This window comes from Chelonoidis abingdonii, chromosome 8 (genome assembly GCF_003597395.2).
Source record: "Chelonoidis abingdonii isolate Lonesome George chromosome 8, CheloAbing_2.0, whole genome shotgun sequence".
Classification (NCBI taxonomy): Eukaryota; Metazoa; Chordata; order Testudines; family Testudinidae; genus Chelonoidis; species Chelonoidis abingdonii.
The window spans coordinates 104,011,707-104,029,732 of record NC_133776.1 but is presented as its reverse complement, the minus strand read 5'-3'; the positions used below and the strand labels follow the sequence as shown (position 1 = coordinate 104,029,732).

At 47.1% G+C, this 18,026-nt stretch overlaps 1 protein-coding gene across 3 annotated transcripts in view; it reads left to right on the top strand.

Annotated features, from left to right (window-relative positions):
• The window catches only part of PLS3 (plastin 3), a 55,909-nt gene that overhangs the window by 21,750 nt on the left and 16,133 nt on the right, over positions 1-18,026 (top strand). For all 3 annotated transcript variants that reach the window (XM_032776455.2, XM_075068911.1, XM_075068912.1), the window contains one exon: positions 15,251-15,414. In XM_032776455.2, the coding sequence (XP_032632346.1) occupies positions 15,251-15,414 (164 nt within the window). The remainder of the gene's footprint in view (positions 1-15,250; positions 15,415-18,026) is intronic.

Below are 18,026 nucleotides of genomic sequence, written 5' to 3'. Positions count from 1 at the left end.
TGGGGCTTTTCCTGTTTACCTGCCCGCTGCATCCGAGTTCAGATTGCTGTCCAGAGCGGTCAGTGGTGCACTGTGGGATACCGCCCGGAGGCCAATAACATCGATTTCCATCCACACTAACCGTAATCCGATATGTTAATATTGAATTTAGCGCTACTCCTCTCGTCGGGGTGGAGTGCAGAAATTGATTTAAAGAGCTCTTTATATCGATATACAGGGCATTGTAGTGTGGACGGGTACAGCGTTAAATCGATTTAACGCTCTTTAAATCGATTTAAACGCGTAGTGTAGACTAGGCCTTAGCTAGCTAATTATAGAACTTAACATATTATTCAGATGGTTAACTTTTACATGTTTGTGTTAGAAAATGGTGAGCAACGCATTTCTTTTAGAAGATGAAATTTTTTTATACATGATCTGTGTCAGATGGCACTTGGATGGAAATTGGAATTCAATTAAAAATTCACAAAAACAAAATTTTATTAAAACAAGACTACCTTAAATGTGCAGGATCTGTAAGAAACAAGTAAGGTTTTCAAAAAATGCAGTTGAATTTAAACCTGATTTACTTAAACAATTAATTTAATTGAACTGATGGTTTTTGGTTGTCCTTTGTGTTTTTTGGGATTTATCGGTCTCATCTGCTCACACCTCATTTTCCCTCTTCCAGTCTCTGAATAAAACAAGTTTTCCTGCTTTTTCAACACCCAATTGATTCCTCTGCATTAAATGAAGTAGTCACTGAATTGAGCTAGTTGAATAAACTGAAGTGAAGAAAATTCTCTCTTTCTCTGAACCTGCAGAAGTGACTGCAGCTGTCAAAAACTGGCTGAGCTCTTCAATCATTTTTGGTTTGAGGTGCTTAGTCAGTGACTTCCACCAGTTCAGGGCATTGACTTTGGCAGCCACATGTACTGCTTAATATGTTTATTTCATTGAAATGATTTTAATAATTATAGTTTTAGTTTAGGCCTTAACATAGGTTGTCGTCATTTCAAATTTAATTTTAAATGTTTTAAAAAGTAACGTATTTTAATTGTAAGTAAATATTTTTTGGCTCTTAAAAAAAATAGTGATTTTGACCCCACCCCATTCACTGATTATTTCTATGAAAACGAGCTGTTGGGGCAGGGAAACTGAAGAGAACAAAACCCAAGTCTTTCAGGTACGTCATGCGGAGATCTCTTCTGTTGTAATTCGTCACGTGCTGTGTGCCGTGAGTCAGTTTTACTTTGACCTTCCAGGAGGCGGCGGCTTGAGGAAACTCAAAATTCAGACATACAGTAAAGACAGAGAGCCAGGCAACAAGGAGCATTACGTACATCATGACTTTTGTCATGAGCTTGCTGCTCTTTGATGCCTTCTGAAACTTTTCAGTTCTGGTCTGCAGAAATTAAAATGGCTATTTTGAACTGTGCCTTTGTGCATTTCCCCATCTGGTTCTTTTAGCCCTACCCCCAGATATGCTTCAGGAAGGTAGGACGAAAAGACTAACTAATTGTTGCTGAGCTGAATTTCCAAGAGCACATGTCCTAACCACTTTGGGTATAAATCTTTGCCATATGATTGCACCAGGAGGAGGGTGATGGCCAAAGGCCATGCATTGTGTGATCTCAGATCATCTCCTAACTAACAAGAGTCCCCGTTAGAAGGGAGGATTGCTACATTGACTCCCCACGCAGTAAAGCCTGAGCTCTCTTGTGTGACCAGTGTGTAAGAGGCGATCGGAATTCAATTCCGTTCCTAGTTTACAGAAGCAGCCAAAGACTGAGGGATCCAAATCAAAAATGATTTTACTCTGGGAGATTCCAGGTCACTGACAATTCTGGAGATAGTCTCTCTTTAGTTAAAAAATGACGTATAAACCTTTTGAAACATTGCAACTGCCTGAAGACAGCAATAACAAGGGTGACTTAGGTGCTTGTCCTTCAGTATCAGGGGGTAGCCATTTTAGTCTATCTACAAAAACAACAAGGAGTCCGGTGTCACCTTAAAGACTAACGGATTTATTTGGGCATAAGCTGTCGTGGGTGTAAAAAACCTCACTCCATGCATCTGAAGAAGTGTTTATTTATTTTTATTTTATTTTATTTTTTTTCGCATGAAAGCTTATGCCCAAATAAATCTGTTAGTCTTTAAGGTGCCACCGGACTCCTTGTTGTCCCTCAGTAGATACCTTTGATTCCTTCTTATCTCTCTTCTAACCAGCTTGTCTGCATAACAACTGGGCAGTCTTGTTTAACAATGGAAAAGCCTGAAGCTATCTGAAATGTTTTGACTCATGGGGTTTTTTTGCCTCAGGATTTATGACTTGTTTTCTGGGAATCTTTCTTCAGTTTTTTAACAAGTGTGAAAGTATGTAACTCTGTTTCCAAAGAAATCCTCTTCTCACTGTGGAGAGTCCAGCTAGGATCCTTGGACAATTGAGCTGCTGGGGTTTTTAGAAAGTGAGAGAGAGTGTGTGTGTGTACACATGCACGCGCAGGCCAGGCAGGGATTCCATAGAATGATTGATAAGTAAGTCACCGGGGTTTTGATACTTGATTTTATTAGCATCCTACCAATGAAGTGAAACTACAGTCTGTAGCAGAACCACTTTGATTACAGCATCGAGCAAATCGCTGTTCCATTTCAGTGGACTTCCATTTATTGTGCTAGGGAGGCTAGCCGAGGATGGGCTCACCTGGGCTGAGGTGGGCTTTTGGTAGCCTCTTGTTCTTAAGAGCTCCTGGGTGCAGTATTGAACAAACACAACATCTGGCACTCTTCACTTTCCCAACCTCTCTGTCTCACTGCGTTGGTAACTCGCAGCAGCTTCGTATGTGCTAGACTGTGAACGCTGTGCATGTTTTCATGTGTGGCTATCTTAACTTACCAAGCCAGCAGCTGTCAGTGCACCTTTCAAGGCAGAAGGAGCACTGGTGGTCACCCCTGTTCTCAGTCACTGTTTGTCTTAAGCCTCGTCTACTCTCGAAAATTAGGTCAGCATAATTGCATGGCTCTGGGGTGTGGAAAATCCATACCCTTAGCAGTCTAGTGAAGCTGACCTAAGTCCCTGTGTAGACAGCATCAGGTTGAGGGAAGAATTCTTGCATCGACCTAGCAGAGGTGGATGACCTACGCCAGCGGGCAAATCCCTCCTGTCAGGAGAGGTAGTGTCTACACTGAGGCACTACAGCGGAGCAGCTGTGCTGCTGTCACGTTTTAAGTGTAGCCAATCCCTTAGCTTCAGTTCTGCTGGAGTGTGTCTGAGATCTCTCCTTGCCATAAAGAAATCCAGGAAGGAGATCACCTGTGACAGGTTCTCTAAGAATTGGGCAGGTGGTAGTAATCTGGTTGCTCTGGTTAACTGGCTTCACCTAGAATTAAAAGGACTCGCACCCTGGCCAGCTTCACTGTGCAGAACTGTTCCTGCCATCTCCTTTCTCTTTAGACCTGTCAGCATCTGAGGGATGCATGCATGCCATCTGCAAAGCCAGCGTGGTGGGTGCACTCCACTTCAGACTCTGCTGCACAACAGAGGGGAGAGGAGATCCCTTCCAGAAGCTGCACAGCAGGCAGAGGAGAGCTGGGGTTTCTTTGGAATGTGAAAACAAAATGGAGGTTGCTGCCCCGTGGACAAGCAGCCCTACAAAAACAAGGGCTGTCATTGGGGGTGGGGTGGGAGGACGGAAGCGGATGGCAGCTTTGAAGGGACCAGCAGCTGAAAGTGCAACCTTTAAAATGGCCCCTTAGTGATGTGCTTGTAATGCAATAGCTTATGGAAATAACTCGATTTGGGCTGCTGAAAGGCTGTGCCCTGACTGGCTGCGTCCAGCTTTTGAGTGATGCATAGCGCTTGAGGCTTGCTCCAAATCTCAAGTAAGGGCAATCTCATCGTAATGTCTGGTTCTTTATTGGTCTGTACTTGGCTGCAGAGCAGCATTTCTCCCCTCCCCCCCCCTGAAGGAGACAGGTATAGAACAAAATCTATTCAACTTCTTTTCTCCTGACTTCATGTACTTCTGTACTGGCGATGGCCCTCCTGCTTGGAAACACCAAGGATTTAACATTTGCCATTTACTCCATAGCAAGCAAAAAGTGTTGGCAAGGCAATAAAAAAAAAAGCTCCAGAAAGTTAACTTAAAGCAAATAAAAAGAGGATTTGTGATCCTGAAGGAGTTTGTCACGCCAAGAGCACATACCCTTAAAAGGAAACATGTGGGTTACTTTCCCCTTTTGCATCCTGTTATTTAAGCTATTTTAAGTTTTTGTCTGGAGGAAGCTGAGCCAGAGCTGAAGTGGCTTTGATTTTTTTGCTTGTGGTTTTGTGTCGCCACCTGCATATGGGCAGAGCCTGATGCCATAGATCATTGCAGTGACCTTTAGTGGGTCCAGCATGCTGCGTGGATACGTCTTCCAGGAGAAATAGGAAACTTGGGATGAGCTGTAGTTTCCTTTCCATCAAAGGGTAATGATCACAGTCTGTAGATTGCCTGTTAGAACGATTTCATATTTGCTTCCTTGGAGTCCTGGCTCTTCTGGTGCCAGGTGTTGGTTCTGGAATAGGCTTTCTAGCCTGGGACCTTCAGCCAGTGAATAACGTCTGTTTGTTTTTTTAAAACTACTTTACTCCATTAGTAATGAGCTGATGTCAAGACAACCTTCTAGCTTCAGTCTGGCAAAATAGTAGAGGGCTTCCAGAAATGCAGCAGAGAGCATGCAGTGCCTTTGTGGAGATGGTCTGCAGTGGCCTGCTAGAACTTACCAGCACACAATAAGGACCTTGGTAAACAAGTCTTGAATCCAATGCATTGTTGTAATCTTGGGAAAATCTCTGATACACTAGTTCTGGTGCTGTGCGGAGTGAGTCTCTGGAAAAGTAAATGTCCTGTGGGTTGGGGCTGGAGCTCTTTGTCTTTTTATGGGAGTTACTTTCATTGGGTCACCACAGGGACCTGCTGAAATTTGAAGGGAGAAGGTTATGTCTCCAGACTATATAAATTAAGGCTGTGTATCTGTGCGTGCGCGCACTCTCTCTCTCTCTCTCTCATATATTAAGGTTGCTAGACTGTATAGCCCAGGGGTGGGCAAACTTTTTGGCCCAAGGGCCATATTGGGGTTGCAAAACTGGATGGAGGGCCGAGTAGAGAAGCTGTGCCTCTCCAAACAGCCTGGCCTCTGCCCCCTCCCACTTCATGCCTTCTGACTGCCCCCCTCAGAACTCTCAACCCATCCAGTCCCCCAAGCTCCTGGTCCCCTAACTGCCCCCTGGGACCCTACCCCCTCTCCAACCCCCCTGCTCCCAGTCTGCTGACTGCCACCCTCAGAACCTCCAACCCATCCAGCCCCTCCTTCTCCTTGTCCCCTAACTGCCTCCTCCTGGGACTTCCCGCCCCTAACCGCCTCCTGGGACCCTACCCCCTATCCAACCCCCCAGCTCCCAGTCCCTGGACTGCCCCAATCCCACCCACATCCTCGCCCCCTGACAGGCCCCTTGGGACCCCATGCCTATCCAACCCCCCCTTGTTCCCTGTCTCCTGACCCCCCTACCCCCCAGAGCCTCTGCCCTATTCAACTGCCCCCTGTCCCCTGACTGCCTCCCAGGGCCCCCCGCTCCTTATACAACCCCCTGGTCCCGGCCCACTTACCATGCCGAGCAGAGCATGCAGAGCAGCATGTCTGGATGCCGTGCCGGGCAGAGCCAGACATGCTGCCGCTCTGCTCGGCAGGAGCACACAGCTCTGCAGCCAAGAGCGCTGCCTGCGCGGCGGCGTGGCTCTGAGGGGGAGGGGGAACAGCAGGGGAGGGGCTGGGGGCCAACCTCCCCAGCCGGCAACTCAGGAGCCGGGCAGGATGGACCCACGGGTCGGATGTGGCCCGCAGGCCGTAGTTTGCCCACCTCTAGTATAGCCCATACTAATATGCATCTCCATTCTGCTTCTCAGTTCCCTTTCTCAAACTCCCTCTGCCCATATCTCCACTCTCACTTTTCTCCAGAACAGGCGTTCTGTATACAGTTGGATTGCTTGAATCCTGTTGTAACTAAATGTGAAACTTCACCTACCACACAGGAGCTTACAATTCGCTGTGAGCAATGGTGACCATGCCGATAACGTAATAGGCCCCTTCCATGAAAAGGTAAATCATAGACTTGTTGCTTTCGATCACAGTTTGATGGTCTGTGGCTTTTTCCTGCCCAGTAAAGATGTAGAAGCTTTCTATAACCGATCTTTAAGGTGTCTGAGGTCTAGTCTGCAGGATTACTCTCAACAGTTTTTCTAAATGCTTGGGTGCTTCTCAGTTACTCAGATTGATGCTATCAGGGCATTCCTGGGTTCCACTCTGACTGCATTAAAACTATTTAAATTCTGGGGCAGCATATCCATCAGACTTTAAAAATCTAAATCCACTGCTCTGTTGCCAAGGAGTTAAGACTGAAAATGCAAGCCTCTGTGTATTGTAATCCCTGTGCTGTGCGGCCTGGTGTCTTGCAGCTGAGGCAAGCAGAAGAACTATTTAAGTTGTAAATCCCAATTGTAAAATAGCTGGGACACTAACATCCTTATAGAACAAGGCGCAATGGCAACACCGTAAATGCAGAGTGTTAAAATAGAAGGGTTTTTGATCAGAGTAGTAATTCTTGCAAGCAGGCGATCCTAGTGTCACTGTAAATTATTGTAACTGCAACCAAACTCCAGAGAGCTGGGATAAGATTTAAATAACACTAGCTTAAGCTAAAAAGGGACCGTGGGGCTTGTTTACACGCTGCATTAGCCCACATGAGTGGGGTGCAAATTCTAGTCCGCCCCAATTTGATGTGCACTAACTGGCCCGCATGGACCCTGCTGGTGTGCACTACAAATTGCCTGGTGTGCGTTAATGGGGCTTGTTAGTGCGCACCAGTAGAGTCCGCACGTGCCAGTTAGTGCGCAGCGTGCTGATGCTGACTAGAGTTTATGTTCCCCTCGTGCGGACCAAGGTGCTGCCTGGACAAGCCCACAGTATTATCGGGGTTGTGGTGGTATATGTGTTCGCTCCATGGTTGTGTTACTAGTCAGTGTGTAAAAGGGCTAAGGATGTGAGACAAAGGGTAAAACTTTGAAAAGGGCCCAAATCTTATTTTCCCTAGTGACCGAGGGGCTTAGGTGCCTCAGTCCTTCCCCACTGCAGGGAAAGGCTCTGGTGTGGGGAGGCAGCAGGGAAAAGCAGAGCCTTTTCCCCACTGACTGACTCCCTCTGTTAGCGCCTTTCCCCTCTGCAGTGACAGGCTGCAGCAGCCATTCCCCACGGCAGAGCCTTTCACCGGCAGGGGGGGAGGGACGGAGGAGCCTGGCTGTGTGGGTGCCGCATGTAGCTATGTGTACACTACACTCTGCCTCAGGGCCGGCTTTAGGCCGATTCGGCCGATTCCAGGGAATCGGGCCCCGCGCCTAAGAGGGCCCCGCGCCTTAGGCACCTTTTTAATTTTTTTTTTTTTAATTTTTTTTTTTTTTTTACTTACTCCGGTCCCTGGCTGCGGTCTGCTCCGGGTCTTCTGTGGTCTGCTCCTTGAGCGAAGCGCTGGTGCAGCGCGGCGCAGCCCCGCTCTCCAGTAGACCTCCAGCCGGGATGGCAGGGCTTGCCGCGCTCCAGCCGGGGCTCCGGCCGGGAGAGCGGAGTCGCCGGGCTTGCCTCACTCTCCCCGTCTGGAGCTCCGCCAGAAGCACGGCAAGCCCGCGACCCCGGGCTGGAGCTTGGGCCTTTAAAATAGCCCCAGAGCCCTGGGCAGTGAGGGGTCTGGGGGCTATTTAAGGGCCGGGGTCCAGACTGCCTCTGCCACCCAGTCCTTTAAATAGCTGCCGGAGTCTGCCTCTCCATGCATTCCCCAGCGCTCCCGCGGCTATTTAAAAGGTCCAGGGTGGGGTGAAGGGGGTTTGGGGTCACTTAAAGGGCTTGGTTCCAGCTGCCTCTGCTGCACCCCCTGACCTGTCACACCAGCCCCGCCCCCTACCTGCAGCCAGCTCTGCACCCCGTCCACAGCCGCCCTGCCAAACCCCTGTCCTGTCTCCAGCCACCCCTGCCACACACCCCTGCAGCCCTGTCAAAGCTAGCCAGCCCCACACACATTGCTGCCCGCACCGTCCGGCATTCCACTGCCCTGTCTCCAGTCAACCCCTGCTGCACCCCACTGCCTGAAGTCAGCCAGTCCCCTACTCCTCTGTCTCCAGCCCTGCCAACCCCTGCTGCACCCGCCTGCGGCCCTGCCTGAAGCCAGCCCACCCCACACCCCCTGTCTCCAACCAGCCCCACACCCCTTGCCCTGCCTCCAGCCAGCCCCATGTCCACTGCTGCCCTGCAGTTTCCAGGGCATTCACCCTGCACACCTGCTTCAATGAGGGGGGCAGGGAGCAGCTGGGACCAACACATGTGCATACCCCCAGGGAGTGCTGGGACCCACACCTGTGAAATGGCGATCATTAAAAGCCAATCAACAGCATATATGATGCAATGTATATAATATATAATTTTATTATTTATATAGTTATGGAAAGTACATAATACATGAAAGAAATGAGAGGCTTTTTTTTTCCGCTTTTTTTTTTTTAAGTCATGCCTGCCAGGGCCCCGCCGAAAATGTTCGAATTGGGCCCCGCACTTCCTAAAGCCGGCCCTGGCCTGCTGCCAGTGGTGTGTGGGAGTGTGGATGGAGCCCGAGTGAGTCTGGACGGCAGTTCAACACCCACATCACGTTCGTGGCGCTCAGGCTGTTGGGGCTAATTGCAGTATAAACATTTGGGCCTGGGCTCTGGGGCCCTTCCTCCTCGTGGGGTCTCAGAGCTCAGATTCCAGCCTGAGCCCAAACAGCTACACCGCAATTTTACTGCCCCAGAGCCTGAGCTCCTTGAGCCGGAGTCAGCTGAGACAGGCCAGCTGTGGGTATCTGATTGTAGTGTCTACGCGTTTAGCAGTGGCCTGTCTGCTTGCAGGCTAAGGCAGAATTCTTGGTCAATTCATCATCCATTTTTTCCATAAGTGTTCTGAGAACCTGATTAAGTGCACGTGCTATTGGGTTTCTTTGAAATGACTAGCTATTCAGGATATGCTTGGTGATACAATTTTTTTCCCCAATAAATAAATATTTGATTATTTTGGAGAAATTTTTGATCTGCAAGAAATCCCAGTTGTTTTAGTCATTAGCTTAAATTGTGATATAATGAGCTGAAATGTCTCTGTTAAGGAACTAGCTTAAAGCAGCATTGTATGCCTGTGCTCTTTGCCTTTAGGATAGAGTTGGTGAGCTTTAGAATAAATTGTTTCCCAAGTGATGGTGAACCAGGCATTACAACTGAAGCTCTATATTTTCTATCTGCATCAAGTTGGCCTTTTGTTTTCCATATAAGGCTGTCCCATCATTCTGAAATAAAGGAAGCTTCCACGTCTCTCTCTCTCTCTCTCCTTTCCCTCCACCCCCCACATGCCATTCACTAGAGAATGAGCTGTCATTTAGTGAAAATGTCTCCCGTAATAAAGCACTTATGAGGGCAGAGCTTTCCTTTCTGGTAAAACTATTCCCGTCTGTTTTTAAAGGTGAATCTAATTTCATCTGAAAGCACCTGAAAGGATGTGGAAAGCAGTTTGTATCAATTGGATGAGATTTCAAATGAGCAAACCAGGGCTTTAGAAACAAACTAGCTAAAAAAATTAGTCCCTCTTGTGGCCAGTCCTTGCTTACGGTATCTCCTCTAATTGTGGAAATGGTAATTTCTGTTTGGTTCTGCAAGAAATACAGGGGGAAAACATTGCGAACCCACAGCTGATGACATTCCTGGAGTGGTATGTACCTTCAGGGGAGAGGAGGATTTGCTGGACCTCTGACATAGGCCTGAACTCCAAATAATGCCAGCTGACATTAAAGGCTTTCACCTCTGTGATTCAAAGTGGGGACCCAAAGCAGCTGGCCAGCCCTGAAGGTTGGCTGGCCTCTTTCCTGAGCTCTAGGATTGGGGACTTTGGAAGTAAAACTTCCTTGTGATCTTCCAGCCAGCTTCCCATCATGTGAAATCCCATTCGTCACCTGTCCTGGGACACCTCTGGATAAACACAGAGTGCTGTAGGCAAACCTGGGTCGCAAATATTTTTTATATACACAAGTTTGAGGTGTCAGAAATGAAAACAAATGAGGAATAGAAATAAAAATCACAACTGCCCTCCTGTCTTGGCTAAGGTACGTATTTAAAGCTGCAGGCAGGCAGTTTTTGGCGTACTTAGTTATTTCCTTTGTAGACAATGGTTGGCAGTCATGACTTGGGACAAATGTTAGCTTAAGATTCAGCAAAACTCTGCACAAGTGTCTCTGGGCTCATCTGACTTGTTTGGCACAAGTGCAGAAGGTTCTGGTGAGTCATTATGAACCCAAGACTGATTTGCGGAGGTATTTGGGATGAAATTGAAGTACCTCTTAAGACCAGAGCTGCCCCTCTGCATAGGAGTGAATTGCCTCCTTCATGCATTGGACATTTTCATTGGCTTCTAGGCAGTGAAAGGATCTGCATTAAGGAGCTAGTTTGTGCAATGAGACATTTTAATGAAAGACGCTGTGATTTATCTCCAGGGGAAATAGCTTGCTGATGACATCTGACTGCTGTGCTTAATAAAGCTTGCTTTGTAAGCTTATATTTTTGGAATAAAGTTCTAAAATTGGAGGCCAGACAGCAGTGTTTTTCACTAAAATTACTCTTTGGTCAATTCACGTTGTATTTTGTCAGCATTACTGTAAGTGCTGCAGTTGTATATAGGATTTTAATCTCTTAGTAATTCACTTTGGAATACTTTTGATTGTATTACATTTTAAGGAAGAATTTAGGAGTGACTACAGGGTTGTACTATGGTACCTTGGACACCGGCCATTAAACCATTTGCATTTCATTTTCCTGTGAATTTACTTTAGATCAGTAAAGACTCACCTTGATTATTGTTTTCTTGGCTGGGTCTTAGATTAATGCAGGATCAGTTCTGAGTAGTTCTGTTTGTTGCATCTGAGAGTACGTCTACACTACAGGATTATTCCGATTTTACATAAACCGATTTTGTAAAACAGATTGTATAAAGTCGAATGCATGTAGCCACACAAAGCACAATAATTCGGTGGTGTGCATCCATGTACCGAGGCTAGCATCGATTTCTGGAGCATTGCACTGTGGGTAGCTATTCCGTAGCTATCCCATAGTTCCTGCAGTTGCCCCCGCCCATTGCAATTCTGGGTTGAGATCCCAGTGCATGATGGTGCAAAAACAGTGTCACGGGTGATTCTGGGTAAATGCTTTCACGGAGGAAGGAATGAGTGACGACAACGGCAGACCATCATTTCGTGTGCTTTTCCCCTGGATTACACTGGCAGACGCTATGGCATGGCAACCATGGAGCCCGTTTTGCCTTTTGTCACTGTCACTGTATGTGTACTGGATGCCGCTGACAGAGCGGTACTGCAGCGCTACACAGCAGCATTCATTTGCCATTGCAAGGTAGCAGAGATGGTTACCAGTCGTTCTGTACCGTCTGCTGTGCCATTGTAAATTGGCAATGAGATGACAGTTATCAGTCGTTCTGTACCATCTGCTGCTGTCATGGGTGCCCCTGGCTGACCTTCGCTGAGGTGGGCCAGGGGCGTAAAGACAAAAATGCGAATGACCCCCCGGGTCATTCCCTCCTTTATGTTGTATCTAAAAATAGTGTCAATCCTGCCTAGAATATGGGGCAAGTGTACAAGAGAACCAGTGTATCAGAGAACCAGAGAGCACAGCTGCTCCGTGTCAGATCCACAAAATGATGACTGCATCCCATTCACGGGGGTGCCCCTGTCCAACAACCTCACCCGGTTGCTTCCCTCCTCCCCCAAACTTCCTGGGCTACCGTGGCAGTGTCCTCCGCCCCCATTGTTTGTGATGAAGTAATTAAAAGATGCAGGAATGACAGAACACTGACTTTTAGTGAAGTTAAAATGAGGGGGGAGGAGCCTTCTCCAGCTGCTATGAACAGGTCCAGGCAGGACATAAAACCGGTGTGAGGGGAGAGAAGCGCAGCATCTGGCTGCTATGATTGTCCAGGCAGTACAGATCTTTCTTAGATATGAAAAGCAGGCGGGGAGGCTGAGAGCTCAGCCCCCAGTTGCTATGATAAGGACAGTTACCAGCCGTTCTGTACATCATTGCCGGGAAATGACCAGGAGTCATATCCTATTTTTACCCAGGCGCCCCCAGCCGACCTCCCTGAGGCCAGCCAGGAGCACTCACCGGCTGAAGACGACTACCAGTCCACTGCACGTACCGTCTGCCACCGGGGAAGGAGGGGACGAGGATGCTGCTGTCAGTGCCCAGCACCATGTATACCAGCAGCCATGCAGTAGCATACGGTGACATTGAAAAAGTCAAGAAACGATTTTTTTCCCATTTCTTTCACGGGGGGGTGGGAAGAGGAGTAAATTGACGAGATATACCCTGAACCACCCGGACAATGTGTTTAACCCTACAGGCACTGGGACTCAGCCAAGAATGCAAATGCTTTTCGGAGACTGCGCGGACTGTGGATAGCTCGATCCTCCATCCCCCCTCCCTTCCCATGAGCATCCATTTGATTCTTTGGCTTTCCGTTACACTTGTCACACAGCCCTGTGCTGTGGACTCTCTATCATAACCTGGAGATTTTTTTCTCAACGCTTTGTCATTTCGTCTTCTGTAACGAGCTCTGATTGAACAGATTTGTCTCCCCAATACAGCGATTACGATCATATACTCCCGTACGGTCCATGTTGGAGCTCTTTTTGATTGCATGACATGGCCACTCCAGTGCTGATCAGAGCTCCACGCTGGGCAAACAGGAAATGCAATTAAAAAGTTCACGGGGCTTTTCCTGTCTACCTGGCCAGTGCTTCCGAGTTCAGATTGCTGTCCAGAGCGGTCACAGTGGTGCACTGTGGGATACCGGCCAGAGGCCAATACCGTCGATTTGCGGCCACTCTAACCCTAATCCGATATGGTAATACCGATTTCAGCGCTACTCCTCTCGTCAGTTTAAAGAGCCCTTTATATCGGTATAAAGGGCCTCATGTGAACGGGTGCAGCATGAAATCGATTTAACGCTGCTAAAATCGGTATAAACGCGTAGTGTAGACCAGGCCTGAATGTGCTCTAGTGACAGATGTTGCTTCTGGGGCAGGCTGTTCAAATTCTGGGCTCTCATAGGAAAGTGACTGCGCTGTGACTGGAACGCACGTTTTGTTGAAGCACCGCTCTCGTCCCGGAGAGGGTACGTGGAGTGAAGACTAGGGGTGTGCTTGTTGATCTTAAGGCATAAGAACTTACATGTGTGACTCCCACAGATGAATCCAGCTGAAAATACCTGTGGCTGCCAGCACTGCTAGGAGCTGTGGTCTCTGTTTTCTGCAGCAGACCAGCTCTCTGGGGGAGGCAGGCTTGGCAGTACACAGCTGATGTGACTGGTGGCTGTAACTGCAGAGCTGTGGAGGGAGAAGAATTAAGGGCGACAGCCCTAATGCCTGTACTGGGGGAGGGGAGGGGAGGAAGGAAAGAGAGATGGGGCAGTTGCTTCCCTCTCAAACAAGAGCAGCTGCTGTCTCTAGGAGGCTAGCTGGTCCCAGCCATTTTCTCTGGGACCAAGGCCCTTTGCTATTTCAGAGACTGCCTGTGGCTCTTAAGTGATTCTCTTGCTACTGAGGAGGTCGGTGGACAGCCCTGGAGAGGGAAGTCCAACTCCTAATTCCACATGCTCAGCAGCTCAGCTTCCATTCAGGCCTGGTCTAAGTGCCATCCAGGGTGTCACTGGAGAGGTGGCCCCATCCCCTAGGAACCTTTCTTCCCCCATACCTTGCATTGATGTAGGGCACAGTCTGCTAACGAAGCGGGGCTGCTGTTGGCCTCAGCGACTTAGCCTGTGCAGGCTCTGTACACTTGACGCTGTGTTCTGCCAAACTGGTTCCAAAGAGAACCAGTGCACAACGAGGAAGAATGGCGGGTGAGTCAGGAGGCAGTATTCTTCACTCTGCCAGTGAACCAACATTCTCTCAGGGTTGGTGGTGGAGGAGTGAGACCCATAGGGGGCACTAGACCCAGCACCTTTGGTAAATTCTAAATTGCACAATTATGTTCTGCTGATCCAAACTACTCCTAAGATTTCTGTGGGATGCAGGATTATTGTTTCTTGTCCCTGAACTGTTGTGTGGTGTGTTGGTGTGTGTTCTGACCTACAACACCACACATACCTGTATTTCAGTGGCAGGGAAAACATTTGCTACATGGCATTGTGTGACACTAAAATACTGGGGATCCACTTGTATGAAAGGCAATAGATAAACTGAAAATCTTGTCTCTTGTCCCAGTCTCCTCCTCCTTACCCAAGTAGGTGCTTACTTAAGCCTATTATACTACATACCCAGTGGTGCTATAACTTGATAGCTGATGAGGAAGCCAAATGTCATTGCATAGCACTCTTTGGCAGCTCACAGTAAATGGAAATGTTACCAAAGTGATTAATCAGTTCTGTATTGGATTTTTTTAAAAACCTCTTTCGATTCAGAAAGCCATTGGATCTTGCACCAGTAATTTAAACTAGAGGGGGGTGTTTAGGATGTGTATTCTTACTCAGAAAATATTTTAAAATGAGTCTTATACAAGACATGGGTGCTGGTACTACAAAGACTTATGCAATACAAAACCTTGTGCACGGTGAGCAATCCCCTTCAAGTCAAGTCTGAAGTCAGCATGTAGCATGTAACGTCAAGCCCGCTAGTCCGTGCAGGATCAGTGCCTTGCTGCCTGTGCTTGCCTGCTAAATTTAAAATCCATGCGTTGGAGGTACTGCATTCAAGTCCTGGGTTTGACCCTTGTCACGCACGGAATGAGGGGTCTCACAAAAAAACATGATGTGCCAGCTTGCTCCTGTCAGCGTGGGCAACCTTTCTTTAGTTCCCTCTATTTTAATTCACATTCTTGGTGAATCCAGTTTACAATTATGAACAGCAAGTTTGTGTGATGTAGGTAGATTTGGATCTAAAATGAGTAGACTACTTAGGATATTTATCTCATGTTCAGTATCATCGCATCTCTGTGCCTTACAGAAATTACAAAACAAATGGGCAGACCCATTTTACATTTCAGTAAAACATGTTGTGGGATTTGGGGTTAATTTATTTTGGTGACAGCAATGGTGCACTTCCAGGAGGATTAACTTGTTTCTACAATTCTCTCTTTTTTTCTCCCCCCCTATTTATGTGAAGATCTCAACAGCAATGGATTCATTTGTGATTATGAGCTGCATGAACTCTTCAGGGAAGCTAATCTGCCTCTCCCAGGATACAAAGTGAGAGAGATCATTCAGAATCTTATGATTGACAGTGACAAGAACAAGGATGGGAAGATTAGCTTTGAAGAATTTGTGTTTGTAAGTATATTTCTGCATTTCCCTGCAATTGAACTAACCGTGTTTTTGCTGTAGGGTTTTGTGACAAGTTCACAGTCTGAACTGCTTTAGATGAAGTCCAGTAATAATGGGTGTCACTTCTCATTCCATTCACCAGAATCACAGACTGTCTACATTGTATTAGGGCTTGTTGTGTTTTTTTTATTTTTTTTTAAAGACCGTTTGACGTTAATGCTCAATGCTTCTAGAAACATTGTCTGACTAGGCCCAGCCTTTCCTACTGATGTACTGGCCTTCCCAGGGGAAAGAACAGAGTTACTTTTGAAGGAATGGAGCAGAAAATGTCTCCCAACTTTCGCAGTATGAAAACTGTCTGCCTTAGAGAGGCTGAAGGGTTATTCCTTTCTAGGGTGACTTGGTGTTGTTTTCTGAGTGGAGGGAAAGGTTCTTTCACTTATCAAACCTCAGAAGATACTGACTCGAAATCGACTTGATCTTTCCAAACACTGTTTAGGTCCCCAGCCCAAAGCAGAATTGATGTGATGGGATCTATGTGCTTGTGCCGCTTCGCATCTTGCTAAGACCTGGTCTCCACTAGAAAGCTAGGTCAGCATAACTACGTTGGTCAGGGGTGCGGAAAATCCATACCTCTGCATGTCGAAGTTAAGCCGACCTAAGTCCCCGTGTAGACTGCAGTAAGTTGACAGAAGAATTCTTCCATCAACCTAGCCACTGCCCCTCGGGGAGATGGATTACCTACGCCAGTGGGATAATTTTAAGTGTAGACAAGCCTTAAATCCTGTCCTTGTTCCTGGATCGTGGCTAGTGAATGCTTGGTTCCCCAGATGAGTGGAGCAGGAGGAAGGAAAGTTTCTTACCTCTCGAGTGCATGTGACTACAAATCACTTGAGAATCTTCTGTTTGTTACAAATGAGGGTGGGAGGCAGGTTTATAAGGTACACTTAGATTAGTTCTAGATGCTGGTCTGGTTGATTTAACTTTCACCATTGGCCTGCTTTTTCCTTCTGAGAAGGAGAGCAGAGGAGGATGATCTGGAATACAAATCTAGAATCTGGCCTTTGACTAAAAAGGGATCAGAAAAAGTGTGGAGTTTCTAGAAAAGGCTTTCTCTGAAAGACTGTACCCTCTTTACACTCAGACGGTGATGTTGTGACAGCAATGCCACAGAATGCGTGGGGTGAGAAAGGCAGCTGTTTGTGTGTGCAACTTCTCTTGATTTCTTTTAACTTAGCTTCAACTTTTTGTTCCTCAGTTATTTTCAGACCCTCTGAACTCTTGAGTTCGGAGCAGAATAGTAAGTTGGAGTTCATTTGAAGTTTGTGAGCACTTGCATGTTGGGTGCATGTATCAAACGCCAGTTTGCACTGGTTCATAATTCTAACTTGCACTAGAACACAGTTTAAAAGATTCTCATCCACATAAGTGAAGTGTTTAATAATTTTGTATGTTAATAATGTGAAGATCTCCTACCAGCAACTAACCTCTGTGGGGAGACCATTAGATTTAGCAACAGTTTTGCTTATGAAGTTTATTTATTAAAGGTGTAGCAAGAGGGATGTTACAGTTTCAATATAATTACTTGGGGAAAAATGTGAAGGAGAAGGAAGACTTATCTGAGGTTGACCAAGATTTCATTGCCAAAAAGCGGTCTTAAAATAAAGGGTTGGCTAGCCTTGTTCATTTGAATGACTTCAACAGTAGGATACTGGAGCAGCTCCTTGATTAGTCATGGAAAATAAAATAAAAAAACACCTAGGTAACTTATTAAAACGAAAGTAATTCATCTAGTGAGCAGCTTGTTACTTTTCAAACCCGTTTGCAGAACGGTCGTAGTAAACCTGGTATCTGAAGTGCAGCTCTTATAAAAGAGGATTTAAAAGGATCCGTTTGAATAGTTCACTGTGTGAGGCTGCACGTTTCCAAATTCGTAATAAAAAGCACTGTGGCACAAACTCACTCCTAACCCCGCGGAGCCTGGATCCTCTGGTCCAGCCAAGCGGTCCCTGGTGCAGGAGCGATGGGGGGAGGGGTGATGTTGCTGAATGCTACCTTTGTGCTGCCCCATCCTGGTGGCAGCAGGAGCTGATTCAGTTTGGTGTCTAATACTGTGCTGACTGGCCATGTCTCTGGTGCAGAGGGCTTTCAGGAGCGGGAATGGGGAGACAGCTAGCTACAGTCAGTCTGCTACTGGGAGCTTCCCTCTGCTGCCCAGTTAAAACAGGCTTAGAGTCGTGTTCTGCAACCAGAGCTGCAGATAAAGAAAACATTGAAAAACATGTTGGGCTACTAGAGAAATGCTTAGTCCTGCCCATGCCAAAGGATCACACTACAAATTGTACCAGAAGAAGGGGGATTGCTGAGTCCAGTAAGGAACAGAGAAGTTCTAGAGGGAGGGAATAGCTCAGTGGTTGTGAGTTCAGGGATCTGGGGCAAAAATCTGTCAGGGACGGTTCTTGGTCCTGCTGTGAAGGCAGAGGACTGGACTGGACCTCTCAAGGTCCCTTCCAGTTCTATGAGATAGGGATATCTCCATATTAAAAAAAATAGTGAGCACTGGGGGCGGGAAGGAGCATGAGCACCAGACACTGAAATCTGAGATCGTAACTGAGCCC